We start from the raw sequence: 17,178 nt of genomic DNA, 5'->3' as shown, positions 1-17,178 counted from the left end.
CGCAACCACACCCAGCTCTCGCTCCAGCTCACACACGAAAAGTTCAGGTTTCAGACTATCCGATGGAAATTATTAGGGGTGAAGGGCAGGATTCTATAAACGGCGGGGGGTCGTGGGTCCACGTTGAGGGGGATGGGGTCCCACTGGGGGTGAACGTCCTATGGGGGAGTCTTTCCAGGCAACGGGGGTGGGAAGTGAGAGAAGGAAATATTATGATGTGTTCCCCTCCTGCTTAAAGACTTTTTCCTACAATCCTGCCAACATAAGCTCCTTCTCGGCTGCCATGCGCGGCCGGCGCCGGCTCCAGTCTCTCGGAGGAGAGGTCCGGGGCCGTCCTGCTCGCAGCCCCGCACGCCCCACCTCTCGGCGGCACCTCCTCCCGGACCTGGTCTCGGCCGCCGGCCCTTTAAACCTAAAGGAGGACCGGGTCCTGCCCGCGCGGCGCGGCTCCCCAGGAGTTAACGCAGGCGCGCTGGGGGCCGCCCCCCGCGCAGGGATCCGGCCCGCTCATTGGTGGGATCCGCGCAGCCCTCGGCCAATGGGAGGAGGCTGCGAGCGTCCGGCCGCGGCGGCGGGAGGAGCGGGAGGCGGGCAGGGCTGGCGCGGAGGAGCGTCCCGGCTCCGTGGAAGGCCAGGCAGGGTAGGGCAGGGCAGGGGTGCCAGATCGGACCTTGTGTCCCCTTCTGCGCCTGGGGCAGAGGCAGAAATGGCCCCTTTGAGCTTCCAGGTGGGCCCGGCAGTCCCACCGTGACCTAAGTCCCACGGTGTCCTAAGACCCTGGTCGGTTGCACGGCCCCGACCCCGCATCGCGAGCCTGGGGAATTAGAGAGGGAGGGTCTCCTCCGACGTGTCCCGCTCGAAGGGGAACCCAGGCCCCAATCTTAAGTCCTTTCGCGTCTCTTCCAGCTCAGCTCCTTCCGCCCCTCCTCGAATAATCCTACCACGGGGCGCACTGATGGGGCAGCCGGGGCTCTGTCCCTAGTGGTGGGAACGGGGCACTCCTGGGGCGCTAATAGGGCCGTCTGAAGCTCCTCTCAGTTCGCCTCCCCTAGTTCCTCCCTTGGGGTCAATGCAGAGAGAGGGAAAACTCTGGGGGCGCAGCTGTCTGCTGAGGGGGCGTGTGGGAGAAGCATCTCCCCGGACAAGGCAGCCTCAGAGCGCCCCCTTCCCTCTGGCCCCTAGCCCCTCAGCGTCTGCACCCCCATCCCTGGCTCTTGCCCCTCCCCCAGCCCAGGCTGATTCAGTCTGGGCTTGGGGAGAGGAGGGAGGAGACCGTAGTGGGTTCAGGCTGAGCTGTGGGATAGGAGTGGGGGGAAATCCCGAGCCGGACATTCCTTCCGAGAGAGTGAGCGCTGGGGAGAGATGGGAGGAGAGTCCTCTCACATTTCCCCCTTCCCTTCTCCCGCAGGCTGCACACCGCCCCCCGCCCCCCGCCCCCCCCCCCCCCCCCGCCTCTCGCCCCCCTACACACACTGACCCATACATTCCGGGACGGTTACTTGCCTCGTGGTCACTAGAAAATTGCCCCCGTTTCAAGCTGAAGGGACACCAGTCTGAGTCACTGCTGTGCCCTGAGTGTGTGTGGGGGTAGGGTCAAGAGAGAGCAGGGAGGGGCTTACGCGAGGGGTGGTGGGTCCCTGGTACCCAGCTGTCAGACAGTCCCTCCCTGTTCTTCAGCATCACCATCCAGCCATTTATCTGGGGGTCGTCTTCCCAGAGCTGGACTCTAGAAGGCTGTCCTTTGAAGGGGAAAAGGCCCTGGACTCAGAGGCAGGAGGCCCCAGGTCAAGATCCAGCTGTGCTCTGAAACCTGGGCAAGGCAGGTGGGTGTCTCCTCTCCAGGCCTCAGTTTCCCCATCAGCTACCGTCTGTGCCCCTATTGAGGCAGGGGTGGTGGGGACAGGGTGAAGTGAGCTAGTTCTCAGAAAGTGGGCTCTTTTCCTCTGCCCTGGCCTCCGGGGACTGGGAAGGGATGGAGTCGGTTCTCCCCGTCCCTGGAGCCAGCCCCTCCCTGAGCCTTCCTGGCAGGGCCGTGGGGGTTAAGGGGAGCGCATTGTTCCAACCTCCAACCTCACTCTCATCCCTGTTCCCCACAGGCCTGGGGAAGGCGGCTGCTGAGTTTCATATTTTCCCCTACAGAACTATTCACCACAGAGCCCAAGTCCAAATAAGCAGAAATGCTTGTGTGTGTGTGTGTGTGTGTGCATGCGTGTGCACATGCTACGCAGACATGGGCTGGGGCTCCTTCTCACACAGGGAAACACCACCTCTCTGACAGCGCAGGATGTCAGATCCACACCCGTGGACACATTCAGACAGTTCCCTATGCAACCTGGCACAGGTGGTCTTGCACAAACACGCTCTCATGGGCTCACAGAGGCTGACGCTGGCAGGCACTGACACAGACCCACCAAGGACACACTCCTTGGGTGTGACCAGACAGACATAGATTCTCATATGCTCACACGCATACATGCACTCACCCCAGACACGGTCACAGACGTGGTCATGCACACTCTCACACGAACACACACAACATCTCACAACACGGCAGAACTGAATGCTAAGAGTGCCAAGCCACATGTCTGAGTCATGTGACCCCCGTGAGGAAGCTGGGGCTAGGACAGGGAGGGTTAGGACTGGAGGAGGGGGCATCATGGGGATTGAGTGTTCCTGTGTGTGTTTGTGCTGGAGAAAGGAAGGGGGAGAGGACGGGGTGGGCGGCACTCGCCACAGGCTGCTTCTATGCAGAGCGGGGTCCCGGGGAGGGTGTGTATTCTCTGCAGCCCTCAGTCCTGTTTGTCTGGCCCTCCAGTTGCCCCTCCTGACACGGCTAACCCTTCCTGGTTGGACCACAGGTCCCTCAGGAAGGTAGAGAGCTGGCCTGCAGGTTCCGGGCCAGCCCCTGGCATCGTCCAACCAGGCGGCCCATGAATGTGGCCCAACCCTGGGGCTGGTGCCAGGTACTGTCTGGGCAGGAGGAAGCGATGGCAGTGAGTACCGCCGCCCAGGGCTGGGATGAGCTGTGACTGGCACCCCTGAGGGCCCAGCAGCCCATGGTCTGGCCCCTGGAGATGTTGGTCCATAGGCAGTGGCCAGGGGATCCCTGTGGGACAGCTCAGGACACTGGAGACTAAGTGGCAGGGCTGGTGCTGGGGCCTCTGGAACATAAGGGCACCTTCACATCCATTTACTCATCACTCATGCATTTGTTCAGTCTTTACTGAGTACCTACTGTGTGCCCAGCCCTGTGGATACAGAGATGAACAAAACCTGATTCCTTCTAGCAAAAGGCTTTGTGACCAGCGGCGTGACTACCCCATTTATGAAGCTGGTCCAAGGCTTGAACTCTAGAACATTCTCCACCTTACATCAAGAGGGATCTTCTAACACACATATGACTGTGTGACTCCCCTGCTCAATAACCATTGATGACTCCCTACTGCCCTTAGGATCGTTTCCAAGTTCTTTTCGTCTAGCTTGAAGTGATCCAGCCACGTTGCCTCTATGTCTTACTGTGTCCAATTCCCATCTGTATCTCTAGAGCCTAGCGTTGGTCCAGTCCATGCTAGGTGCTCAGGTGTTTGCTGACTGACTGACTGACTGACTGAGTGGGTGAATGAAGGAATGTGTCAGTGAGCTAAAGGACTGAGGCCTTTTTTTTGCAGCTGAGCCTCCAGGAATGACCGCCCTGGATTCCGCTCCCATGCCAGCTTGTTCCCGCTCCAGCAGTTTCCATGCACCTGGACTCTTTTTCTCGGCTCCTCCCTAGTGGGGCCCATTGTACCCATTCTCCGGGTTCTTCTTCCCCAAAGCTTTTTTGTTCTGAAGCCCCAGCCAGACCAGCTACTGGGGGACCACAGCCCCCCAGCTCAGCACTGGAGGAGCTGCCTCCAGGCTTAGGCCAGGCCCAAGAGTATAAACAGAGCCCAGTGGCCAACTGGCCGAGCTGCTCTCCCGGCCCCTGGCCAGCTGGAAGGCCCTCCTCGGCTGGAGCCTGCCACCAGGCGCTGGCTGGAGTTCCCTTGGCCTCTTCCCTCTCCTTAGTGCGCTCTGCGTTGTCCTGGCCTGTCTGAGTTGTCCTCAGGTTTTATTTTTGGAAGAAGTTGCTTTCTCTCTCCTTATTTACTCCCTTTCTTCGGGGAAGGAAGGTGTGGGACCCCTGGGCTCGGCTGGGGATCAGGCTGTGACTCCCGCCCCTGGGGTCTGGCCCTCTCTGGGGCTCTAAGGGAGGGGACCTCCAGAGACTCCTGATCCATCCATTGCTTCAAAGCCAGCTGCCTCTGCCCTCCCTCCCCCACCCAGTGTGTGACTAATGCCTGCCCCTGCCCTTCTTGAACAGCCCCACAACAGCCAAAAGAAATCATTACAGTTTGGGAGCCCAGAGGAATTCTGGCATCATTAGGCCCATCCCTGCTTATCTGCAGAGGCAGTGTTGCTCAGTGGTTAGGAGCAAGGCAGGCAGACCCATCTGGTTCTAATGCTGGCTCTGCCACCTCCTGTGTAGCCTTGGGCAAGTTACTTCACCTCTCTGAGCCTCAGTCTCAGCTAGAATATAAGGGTACTTATATCTACCCCATCAGTTTGCTGTGAGGATTAAATGAGATATTTGTTAAGTGTTTTATGCAACACAGGCATTTGGGGGGTTTGATTAAAGGTAGCTATTAGTATTAGTACAGAAGGAAAACTGAGAGCTCAGGATGGCACAGCTCAAGGTAAGCAGCCATCTCCAGAGTCTTTCCTCTGTCTCTAGCTCCCTTCCAAGGAGGAGGTGGGCGGAGGGGGTGGGGCTGGCATCAGTCCAAAGGAGGAATCTGCTTGAGCTGATGGCACGGGCAAACCCCTGGGTCGTCCGTATCTGCCTCCTCCCACCGTGCCCAGGCCTCCTCTGGGGCAGGGTTTCCTCCACCGCCCCCAGGGGCCTCTTTCCTGCTCACGGAGAGTGAGGAGACCCCAGCACTCAGCCCCAAGTGGACCCCAGGCCAGTGGGACTCTGTGAGGAGGGGCAAGCTGGGTCCTGACATCACAGAGCGGAGAAGCTGGAGCCACAGGCGTCTGGGCCAGCTGGGGCCCTTCCAGCCCGTCCAGATGTCTCAGGAATGTGCTGAGCTGGGAGCTACCTCGCTCCCTCCCTCACCACCCCCAACCCTCATCCCCTCATCTGCTTGCTCAAGCTCTGCCTCTGCCCCACCCCCTCCCCTTCCTCTTTCATCTCTCCCCTGGAGGGCCTCGTGTCCACTTTCCCTCCAGTACCCTCCCCCAGTCCAGCTCCCTCTCAGACCTCTGAACGGGTCATGAGGGCAGGACCCCCTCCCCTTCTGCAGACCCCACAGGCTGGCCATGTGGGGTGAGGGGAGATGGGAGCCTGAGCTAACTGGGAGGGGAGCGCTCTGAGCAGATAGTGCATGCCAGATCCCAAATGTGGAACTGATTTGCAGCCCTGGGAGAGAAAGGGGTGAAGGCTTTGGGGCGGCAGAGGGCAGGGCTGGGCCTCCTCTCTGGGAGGATGATGAAAGGGGCTCCGGGCATCTTGTCCCAGCTGATGGGTGGGAGGGCCAAGGAGGCGAAGTGCCAGGCTGGGCTGGGCTCAGAAGGAGGGCTCAGATCTTTTGAGGCCTCTGGGGCCAAGAGGGACATGGTTTGCCTTATAGTGGAGGGTCCTGACCTGTAGGAGGGGTCGGGGAACCCTGTTTAGGGTCCTGGGGTTGGACCAGGAGGAAGGACATGGTTCAGGCCGGAGCTCTCAGTCCCAAAGACAGACAGCCAGTCCCTCTGCAAGGGTGGAGGTCTTTGGGCCTCCCCAGGCCAGCCTGGCCCCCAGTGCTAGGGAAGAAAGAGCCAGAAGGGAAGTGGTACTCCTGGCCCAGTGTGAGAGTCACCTCAGGGCATGGGGTGGAAGTCAGAGGAGAGAAGGGACCTGGGGTGGCTGCTGCCTCTGGCTGCTGTGGGGCTCAGGGAAGGCCCACAATTCTGTCTCCCCTGAGGGAGGTCCCTTGTCACCCAGATTCCCCAATGGACTCTAGGCCTCCTAGTGCTGAGATGGCTCAGAGTTGCTGGGACCACCACCTTGTCCAGTTCAGAACTATCATTGGCTCCCTCCTGCCTGCTGAAAAAACTCCAGCTCCTAAGCACAGCGTTCCAGGTCTGTCATAAACGGATCTCAACCTAGCACTCAGCCTGGGGCCCCTCAGCTTTCTTTTCCCTCCAGCCTAGTGTGTGACCACTCCCAGCTCCTCCAACCTGCTGTGAGCCCCAGGGCTGCAGGGCCTTTGCTAGTACCACTTCTTGTGCCTGGAGTGCCTTTGCCCTTTATCTCCTCATTCTAACACCTCTCATCTTTTAAGGCCCAATTCAAATGCCGCTTCCTCCAGGAAGCCCTCCTGGATCACCCAGCTGGAAGAGTTTTCTCCCTCTTGTGCCACTTATAGACTGTTAGGTCACTGGTTAATATCATGCCTTGAACTCTAATTATTCACAATGAGACTCATCTCTCCTTCTGAACTTTAACTTCCTTGAGGGTAGGATCTGGGATAGAGTTCATCCTTGAACCCTGTGCAGGGCCTTACACAGAGCCTACCATACAGTAGGCCTAATAGTAATGATGATAATAAATAATAATAATAATAATAATAGTAGTAGCTAATATTTATGTTCCAGGTACTGTTCTAGCCCCTTCCATCAGCATCTCATTTAAGTTTCAGAAGATAAGGTAGGCACTATTAATAACCCTATTTAATGTTTGAGGAAACTGAGGCACAGAGAAGTTAAGTAGCTTACCCAGCTTCATTCAGTTCACAAGAGGTTGAGCCAGGATTTGAACCCATGCTCTGATGGCAAAGCGTGTGCTCTTAAGCACACCTGACAATACTGGTTGTTGAAGGAATGACTGATTTCCTGCTATCCCATCCCAACACCTGCTACAGGGTCAGAAACGAAATACGTGCCCCCCGTCCATGCACTGGGTCCTCACCTGGCACCCTGGTTTTGCTCGTCCCTGGCCACCTGTCTCCTGATGCCCAGAAAGACAAAGCCTTGAGAAGGGGCCTGGCGTCTCCTGGCTTTACCCAAAGAATCTTCCAGCTCGAGAAAGGTCAGACAGACAGGAAAATAAAATCCCTATGATGAGGGCTCAGCACAGGGGTGGGGAAGGTGGGACGTTCCTCCAAGGGCTGTCCAATGCCGGGGACCTTCCTTTCCAGCAATGACAACAACGATCAGAATAAAAACGGCAGCAACAGCTATTGTTTACAGATGGCTCACCACGCGCCAGGCCCGTGCGAGGCCCTCTACACAAGGTGTCTAACGGAATCCTCATAAGGACCTATGTTCCATGGTCATCCCCACTTTATGGATGAGGAACACGCTGGGAGACGGAGGGGCACCTGTCCAGGCTCACACAGATGACAAACAGCGAGAGCCAGGATTTGCTCCCAGGTCTGAGCAGCTAAAGGCAACCACTAATGGCCAGGCCACCTCACCTCAGGTACGGCTCAGCTCCCCAGTGTTTGTCGAGGTATCTGCCACTTGACCTGTGGACTCGCTGCCTGGTCGGGTCAGGTCTGGGAGCAGGCACCAGGTCTCAGGACATTCCTGTTCAGAATCTGCCCACCGTGGAGTGGACTCAGGGCCTACAGCTCCCCTCTTCCCCAAACCCGTGCAGCCTTGAGAGACCAGGACATTTAGAGCTGGGTCTATTTCTTCTGCCGGGAGTGAGTCCCCGGGTGTCCATTCTATTCTATTTTATCATTCATATACATGCCTTCTATGCATTCTTTTACGTGCACAATATAGTTCATAATGGTAAAGGCCATCATGGTAAAGTGAAAGATAGGTTTTAGGTTGAGATTTAGCTTAAGATCACTCTTTGAATAAGTAAATAAAATCCACTTAAAAAAAAGTACCATCAAAGCTGGAAGTGTGGAAGTGTCCTTTTGTCCACTATCCATCCACCTACCCATTCATCTATCCATCCATCACCCCTCCCCACTCCTTCCTTCCATCCATCCATCCATCCATCACCTCTCCCCACTCCTTCCATCCATCCATCCATCCATCCATCATCCCTCCCCACTCCTTCCTTCCATCCATCCATCCATCACCTCTCCCCACTCCTTCCATCCATCCATCCATCACCTCTCCCCACTCCTTCCATCCATCCATCCATCACCTCTCCCCACTCCTTCCATCCATCCATCCATCCATCCATCATCCCTCCCCACTCCTTCCTTCCATCCATCCATCCATCATCCCTCCCCACTCCTTCCTTCCATCCATCCATCCATCACCTCTCCCCACTCCTTCCTTCCATCCATCCATCCATCATCCCTCCCCACTCCTTCCTTCCATCCATCCATCCATCACCTCTCCCCACTCCTTCCATCCATCCATCCATCACCTCTCCCCACTCCTTCCATCCATCCATCCATCCATCACCTCTCCCCACTCCTTCCATCCATCCATCCATCCATCCATCCATCCATCCATCATCCCTCCCCACTCCTTCCTTCCATCCATCCATCCATCACCTCTCCCCACTCCTTCCATCCATCCATCCATCACCTCTCCCCACTCCTTCCTTCCATCCATCCATCCATCACCTCTCCCCACTCCTTCCATCCATCCATCCATCCATCCATCCATCCATCATCCCTCCCCACTCCTTCCTTCCATCCATCCATCCATCACCTCTCCCCACTCCTTCCTTCCATCCATCCATCCATCCATCCATCACCCCTCCCCACTCCTTCCATCCATCCATCCATTCCCCGCTCCCCACTCCTTCCTTCCATCCATCCATCATCCCTTCCCACTCCTTCCTTCCTTCCATCCATCCCCCCTCCCCACTCCTTCCATTCATCCATCCATCCCCCCTCCCCACTCCTTCCTTCCATCCATCCATCCATCCATCCATCACCCCTCCCCACTCCTTCCACCCATCCATCCATTCCCCCCTCCCCACTCCTTCCTTCCATCCATCCATCCATCCATCCATCCATCCATCCATCCATCACCCCTCCCCACTCCTTCCACCCATCCATCCATTCCCCCCTCCCCACTCCTTCCTTCCATCCATCCATCATCCCTTCCCACTCCTTCCTTCCTTCCATCCATCCCCCATCCCCACTCCTTCCACCCATCCATCCATCCATCCCCCATCCCCACTCCTTCCTTCTATCCATCCATCTATCCAATAAATAAACATTTCTTGACCACTCAGCCGCTATAGCTATAACTACACAATAGACAAAAACAATTCCTGATACTCCCTGAACTCTCAGTCTAGTTCAGTGATGAGGAAACCAAGCCCTAGAAAAGAGAAGTGATCTGCCCAAGGTCACACAGTGAGTTAGGGAGCTGAGGTGAGGTCCTTCCAGGCAGAGGAGAACACACGGGCAAAGGCTCAGACCTGTCTGCCTCCTGAGCAAGTCCTCTCCATGGCTGCTTTCAGACTGCCTCCCGGCTCTCCACAAGGGCCTGAAGAGCCTGCCTGACTCCACTGTTCTTTCATTTTTGGTATTCTTTTGGAAGGGAAAAGGGGACAGCTGCTGCTGTCCAGCTGTTCTGTGGACCACACAGCCCAGCCCAGATGTGTCAGCCTCTCTGTGATGGGTGAAATGGCTCCTGGGCTAAGAGCCAAGGGCCAAGGAAGCTGCAGTGAGGGCTCTGTTCCCGGAGAGATGGGAGAAAAGGCACGCGGGAGCTGGCCTCAGGAAAGCCCAGTATTGCTCTGGCTGTCAAGTTGGCCTTATTGAGGATATGGTGTGTCCAGGCCATCGGGATCAGGATCTTTGACCTTCCAAGGAAATCATCTTTGCCCTGTTTTCTCTGATGGTTAGAGTTCTGGGCCATATCTTGCCCCTCCCAGCTTCTCCTGAACCAACACCCCCACCTCTACCTTCTCCTCAATCCTGGTCAAGGGTCTTGTCATATATTCTGACTTCCCCTAGCCTGCTCAAGGGGGTGACACAGTGTTCCAGCCAGAGCAACGCTCATGGTCTTAACTTAACTCCACCCAAATCTTCCTTATCCATCCTGCCCCCTGGAGCGCTGAGACTTCCAGAAGAACAGCCTGTTCTCCAGCATCTGGAGCTGGTTTCTTGAGGGAGGTTCAGGGGCAAGCCAGGTCCCAGAGAGGGATCCTCCTGGAGGCCTCAGTACTAGGACTTGCAGGAGGCACATGGTATGGGGAGGGGAAGACACAAAGCGTGGGATGTCCTTCATCCTCCTGTCTCCTGGCACAGTAGCCAGGCCAGACATAAACAGACCCTCCTGGGGAGTCCTGGGAGCTGCCGAGCGGAGGTCCATGTTGCCAGGCGGGCTGCAGAGCAGCATCCGGAGTGAGTATGAGGGATGCTGCATGGGATGGGATGTGGGCCGTCTCCTCTCACAGGCCAGGCAATGTGCTGGCTCTGCCCCTGTAGCTCTAGGCATCCCCGGTGCCCTAAGGATGGGCGTGGCTGAGGATGAAGGCGGGGCCCCTCTGAGAGGAGATCCCAAACTTTCCTTGCCCTAGAGGGCAAAGTTCAAAGCAGAACAAGAGCAGGAGAGATGGTTCTGTCTCCTCTGTGACTCATTCCACGGGACCACTGCCCAGAGGACAGAGTTAACTGTCCCCTCCTCTCTAAGTCTCAGGGGACAATGATGCCTATAAATGATCCTTGATAAAAGGGACACAGCCCCAATCCTCCCCACTGAAATTTTTTCCAGTAGCTCCTTTGCCAGTAGGGTTGAAGACATGGGAAGGGAGGCTGCAGAGGTCACCTCCTCTGAGAAACCTCTGGTGACCTCCGGCTGGGCTGGATGCTCCTCTTCTCACCATGCTCTGCTTCACCATGGCGCCCCGAAGTGCTGTCACTGTCTACGTCCCTCTCTGAATCTCTCATTCAGCTGCGGGGGGCTGGAGGACCAGGTGTGCCTCCAGCCTTCATCCGGGTAACCCTGGCCCCAGCACAGATGCTCCTTCAGTGCCCAGGTGTTGAAGGACCAGATGTGTGTACTGAAGAATGACCCTCCCCAGCTGGTCCAGGGAAGCCGGAGGGACCTCCCAGCAGATTGGGGCACACAGAGCCTTTCTGTGGGATCGAGCATACCCATCACCCTCAGGGCTGGCCAGGCCAGGACCTTGAGAGCCCCAGGGCCCCTTCTGGAATTATCAGTACACTTCTTCAACACGCAGGCCTGTCTTTTTAAAAATATTCTCCCCTTCTCTTACAAAGATTGCCTGGTCTAAAGTAATTTTCTCTACAAATACAGTAAATCCTTGAAATGGAGCAAAGTTCACCACAATGTGATGGAAACTTGGCTTCTGTCCTGTGCCTGGCAATAAAGGTGGCAAAATAAAGGTGGGCAAAACTCTTATTTCTGTGGGGCTGGTAAAGAAGTGACTGCCTTTAACTCGTGGAATTTTCTCAGTTTGGTTCACTGAATGCAATAAGGTTTCGCAGTCTTTACTTTTGCGCCTTCTGTGATGGCACAGACAAACTGAAAAATATTATTTTTCATTGATCCTGCAATAACACAACTCCACATTTTAGAAATGAAAATTTTAGATTCAGCTTATTGCCTTCTGGTGGAGTTTTACTATATTGAGTACTGTTTTGTGCTATACTAGGTTTATGGCAGTGAACAAAACTGACGTGACCTTGCTATCATGGAATTTACTTTCCATGGAGGAAATGGACAATAAACCAATAAATTAACTGCAAACTGGGATAAGGGATAAAGCAATCAAGGGCTGAAGCAGAAAATGACAGGCACTTGGGGTGGTTCAGGAGGCTACTCCAAAGAGGTGACATTTGAACGGAGGCAGGTGAGATGGAGAGAACTGGAGGGAAAGCCATCTAGATAGCAAGAACAGCATGTGCAAAGGCCCTGAGGCAGGACTTTGAAAAGACTTAGTTTTCAGCTAGGTAACTGTGGGTCCCAGAGTCCCAGAGCAATCTGAAGGAGAGGAAACTGGGGAAGATGGAAGCCTTAGAGCCTTAATGCTCAAGGGTGAGGCCTAAGCCACAAGTCCAAATCTGGTGTGGGTCAGCTAGCTCTAGACTGCCCTAGACCGGGGGGCTGCAGGGCTGTGCATCACACTATGGGGATAGCTCAAGGCAATGACAACTCATTGGAAACCATGGAGAGCCCCTCCTGAATCTCAGAGACAGTGCGGCTGCAGGGTCCTGATGGCCAGGAGCAGATGAGCTTAAGCACCCTTGTTCCCCCTCCCCAAAAGATGTGGAAGCTGGCCTGGGCCCCCTTTCCTTCATCCAGCCATGGTTGGTTGAGGCCTACTTTGGATGCAGCAGTGAGCAAGACAGATGACCCCCTGCCCTCAAGGAGCTCATAGCCCCAAGGGAGAAGCAAAAACAAAACAAAACTCCGCTGTCCCAACAAACTGAGTGTTTTGGAGGAGGAGTGGGTGTCTGGGGAGATCTCCCTTCCCAAATAGGAGGCCTGGGATTTGGGCTGTTCCATTAGTTTTTCTCCATTAGTTTTTTTCTAGCAGATTCTACTCTGAGAACTGAGTGCCTTGGCCCTTGGGTCCTCTTTCCTGTTGGTGAGAATTTAAAGAGAAACACACACACACACACATTCCCCTTTTAAGGGCTCTTAAAGGCCCACACACAGACATAGCAACACCCAAACACACATATTTCTCTAATCTCTCTAAATCCCCCAAAAGGGGGGTGGCGGTGGTGATTCTCTGCTTCCTCATTTATCTCGAGGGAAGCCACGCTGGGGGCCGGGGGAGCAGCCCTCAGCCTCAGCCCCATGCCCCCCTTCCCCTGGGCTGTCCCTGGGTCCGGGTCCTCCCCACACCTTGCCTCCCCAGCTGCCCCAGGTAAACGAGTGTGCTGGGCAAACATCCTTGCCGCTTCCTGCTGCTCCTCTCTGAGACAACAGACGTCCTCTTCCTCGTCCTCCTCGTCCTCCCCACACCCTCCCTGGCTGGGGCTTCTCTGGAATCCAAAGCCATTTCCCCCTAGAGAAACCAGAGTCAGCCCTTGCCCTTCACCAGGGGAGGGAGGCAAGAGGCACCAGACCCAGTGTCTGTATCCGAGACGCGACCTGTTCTCCCTGCGGCCCTTGATCTCGGTTCTCGGGGCACCAGACACTCTCTCATATCTGCCCGGGGCCCAAAGGATCAGAGGGTAGAGGGAGGGGGCTCTAGGGCGGCCCCATCAGGAACGGTGGGAGAGTGGGGAGGGGGAGGGAAGAGCAGCCCCTCTGAGGGGTGTCTCTGAGAATCACACAGACAAGATTGCAAGAGCAGGGAGGTATCTTCACAGAAGAAAAACAAAACAAATCCCCCGGCCACCTCCAGGAGCACCTGCCTTCGCTTTGCCAACTCCTCCTCCCATCTCTGTCCCAGCGAATGTTTGTGTCCTGCCTAGTTGTGTTCACGGTGAGCGTACTTTTTGAATTTTGCTTTTTGCCCAGAGCAACAGAACACGCACATCTTCCATGTGACTAAATGGCCTTCATCTGGATTTTTAGGAATGGGGGATACCCTGCTGTCCACCTTCCAGACTGAGAAGCACACAGACTCCATCCCTTCCCATCCTTAACCCTGGAAACATTTTCCTATCCTTATGCAGGATCAAGAGAGAGTTGTGGGTGGGGTTGGTATGGGGTCCCAGCTGGAAGGGGACTTAGACATCTAAATGGAGGCACCAGAGAAGGTAAGTGACTTGCTCAAGGTCACACAGCAACCCCTAGCCGAGTAGTTCTTACCACCATCCTATCTAGTCTCTGGAGCTAGTTAACTGTGGAAACTTACCTGCCAGGCATCGTCCTATGTTCGTCTTTAATTTCCTCACTAAATCTTTACAATAACACCATGGGAATGTTCTGTGTCTCCATTTCCCAGGTGAGGAAAGCAAGGCCCAAGGGAAGAAAAGTGACTTTGAACTGCCCAGCTGGCTGGCGGCAGAAGTGCCACTAGAATCCAATTTCCTGATTCCCAGCCCAGGAGTTCTTTGTGTCTGCTCTTTGGAATCCTTTCCTCTCCCCCGGCCTCGCCTGGGCCTGAGGGCAGGAGCTGCCCAGCAGGGCTTCCCCCCCCCCGCCAGGCCCAGTGCTGGATCCCACTGTCTGGTCGTGCCTCCTTTCCTGCGCTGGACCAGGCCCAGATGAGCAGCTGGGGATGCAGGCTGAATGGAACAGCGGGAAGAGGCTGTCGGCGGCAGCAGAGTTCATTCAGAAGAAAGCCCAGCTCAGAGCGCCTGAGGGCTCCGGGAAGCCCACGGGGGCTCTGCCCACCCCCGTGGCTGCAAAGGCACCAGCTTCAACAGACGCCCCTCCCTCCGACCAGTATCTGTTACCAACTCCAGGAGGGGGGGATGGAACCCCAGAACCCTGCCACTTTACTCCTAGGATCCGTGCCAGACCATCACAGAAAGACTTGATCCAACCTTTCCCCATTTTACAGACAAAGGGACCGAGGCCCAGGGGGCCCAGGGAGGAGAGCCTGGGGGCCCAGGCTTACAGCAGGAGGCAGAAGCAGAGGCAGGACTAGAACTCAGGCCTCTCCACCAGCATCGCAAGCCCCTCCCCTCCTGGCTTGGCCCGTCATCGGCAGAAGTGTGCTTCCTCTGCCTGGGACCAGGGGCCTTCCTCAGAGAGCAGGGTGACCCGGATGTGCCGCCTAAGGGAGGACTTCAAGATCTGGCACCCCATGCGTCCCTGCCTCAGGTTCCCGTGCTTGGCTTGTTTCCCCGTTAGTCTGGTGGCCTGGGACAGTTTACGTGGAAGTCCAAGATGCCCAGTCCTTTTAGTCTCTAGTGTCTTGGCTTTTGTCTGGCCAAGTTCATCTTAGTCCCAAGAGGTAGAGACCAGCAGGTAGAGACGCCTCTGCCCCCAGGTGATCCCTGGGGGGGGTGTGTGTGACAGAGAGGGAGACTGGAGGTTCATTGCAAGGAGGAGTGGGTTCCCCCCAGGTTGTTCGAGCTGCCTGCATTTCAGCCGGGCAGGCCCTTCTGAACCCAAATATTTTCTCCTGTTACTGAGCCCACGCCCCTCCCCCAGGCAAGGCCTTAGGGCTGAGCCTGAGAGGGAGGGAAGGAGAGAGAGAAGCCACGTTTCCTTAGGGAGGGAGGGGGAGAGAGAGAAGGACAAGTCCAGAGACAGTCACCGCGACACAGGGAGAGAGAGAGAAAGTCGGGGAGACCAGAGGGACAGAGAAACCTAGAGACACAGCCATGGGGAGGAAGGGCTCCCTCCTCCTGAGCGATCACCCTGCGCTGCGCTGAGCAGCTGTTCCTCCCTGGGGGATCTCGGGCCGGACTCCCGGGGGCGGCCGCGGCAGCACCCCTAAGTTTCCAAGTCTGGCTCGGAACCGGGGTCTGGCTCTGGCCTCCTGGTGGTGGTGGTGGGGGTGGGGGTGGGGGTTCGGGTCTCTGGCCCTCCGTACTCTCCCCTGTGCGCCCCCCAGCGGAGAACCAGCCGCAGAGCCACCGAGGCCTTAAAGGGGGCGCAGGAAAGGGCGCCGCCACTTTGCGCCCAATCTGGTCCTGGAACCGCGGGGTGGGTGGAGGACGACTAGAAGACGTGGGCGGGGGGCAGGACGGGTGTCTCTTTTGAGTTCATATCCGAGGATCGGATGGCCCCGACGCCTCGACGTCCCCTTCCCCTGGAAGGCGGAGGCCAGTGTGTCCACAGACGGAGCCCCCAGGAGGGGTGCCCCCTGGCGCGAGCTCAGAGGCCGCGGTCCGGGTTCGGGTTCTAGGGAGGTGTCGAGGGGTCTAGTCGCCAAATCTCAGAGCTGTAAGCACGTGTCTCTCCAGGGGACCCTACACAGAGCCCCCTCCCTCGCTTCTGCCCAGTGATGTGCGGTCCCGTCCTTCAGGGGGAGCCCAGGCGCGCCGCGGAGAGGGGTCGGAGGGATGCAAGGGGGACGCAGACCCTTCATCTTACCGCATTGTTGAGGAAATCCGACTCGTTCAGATCCCCCAAGTCCAGGAAGCTGGATCCGGGGAACAGCCTGTCGGCCGGGAAGGGCTCCAAGACGGCGTCCATCGCGGCCGCTCCGGAGACCCCTTCGGCGGGGCTTCCCTCACTCCAGGGCGGCGGCGCGCCCGGCCCGGAGCTGCTGCCTGAGCGCTGGCAAGCCGGCGGGGGCAGGTCCGGGGCGAAGCCCCGCGGGAGAGGCGGGCGGAGGCGGCGCGGCCCCGGGTGGGGGGCGCGGGGGCGCGGGGGGCGCGGGGGGCGCGTGGCCTTAGGGCAGCGGCGCGGAGCGGGCTGGGCTCAGGGGCCCCGGGCGCACCGCGGGCATTCAGCCGACTCCTCCTCCTCCTGCTCCTCCCGGGGCGCAGCTGGCTTCCATGGGGAGCCCGGGAGAGGGGCTGAGGGCCTGAGGAGCCCCCCGGACAGGGTGGGAGCCGGGGGCGGGGGAGCCGAGCGCTCCCCCGAGACCGAGTGGCCGCCGCGCGCGCCGCTCTCTCTGCGTCTCCCTCTGCACGGCTTCTGTCACTTTCCTCTGTGAAACCGGGAACCCCGGGCTGGAGAGCCCAGCTGGCCGAGGCGCCACGCCCCCACATCAATATTCACGATAATTTCATATTAATGAGGAGGGGGGTGTGGCCCGAGGCATCGCCCCTCCTCTTTTAAAGAGACCGCTGCAAGCTAATCTTTCTTGCCAAGGAACGCTCAAGGAAGGGGCTTGAAGCAACATCGTCCTGGAGCCAATAACTGTGTTCCTGGAACCTCGGCATCTTGTTAAGGTTTTGGCAGCCTCTCTTCCCATAAGTTCATGAGGGAGCTGAGTTATTTCCAGTCTACCAGCCTTATGCTAGAGCCTGAAGCAAATCTAAAGTCAGGGAATTCCATCTCATGGTCCCCTCAACAGGTCTCCTGTCAATGGGGAGATTTTCACAGGCCTCCTCCTCCAGGAAGCCTTCCCTGTTCCCCTGGCTGGAGCAGTTAACCACGGCTGTACACTCACGGGACATCGTGTGCTTATCTCCGCGTGGCGCCTAATGCGCTATTGTCATTGTTTGCGCATGAGTCTATGACCCCACTGGACTCTGAGATCCCTCAGGGCAAGGACTGCACCCAGTTTTCCTGTGTGTGAAGGGGCCTGGTGAACAACAGAGATGGCCGAGGACCTCTCTTCTCATCAAGCATCAAGTCCCCCTAATGGTTTTGAAGGGCGACAAGTTGGAGAACAGCGGCCATGGAGTCCGCCTG

The 17,178-nt window shown here is 57.1% G+C and overlaps 1 protein-coding gene across 2 annotated transcripts in view; it reads right to left on the bottom strand.

The window, feature by feature from the left end:
- CREB3L1 (cAMP responsive element binding protein 3 like 1) overlaps positions 1–16,478 on the bottom strand; it is a 35,336-nt gene extending 18,858 nt beyond the window's left edge. Inside the window, exon 1 of one of the 2 annotated variants that reach the window (XM_070564972.1) lies at positions 15,907–16,478. In XM_070564972.1, coding sequence (XP_070421073.1) covers positions 15,907–16,008 — 102 coding nt within the window. In that variant the 5' untranslated portion in view covers positions 16,009–16,478. The remainder of the gene's footprint in view (positions 1–15,906) is intronic. The other variant, XM_070564973.1, reaches the window with a different exon arrangement.
- Positions 16,479–17,178: the final 700 nt, after the last annotated feature.

Source organism: Equus przewalskii, chromosome 11, assembly GCF_037783145.1.
Source record: "Equus przewalskii isolate Varuska chromosome 11, EquPr2, whole genome shotgun sequence".
Classification (NCBI taxonomy): Eukaryota; Metazoa; Chordata; class Mammalia; order Perissodactyla; family Equidae; genus Equus; species Equus przewalskii.
The sequence above is the reverse complement of the archived record's forward strand: the minus strand, read 5'-3'. Positions and strand labels throughout refer to the sequence as shown.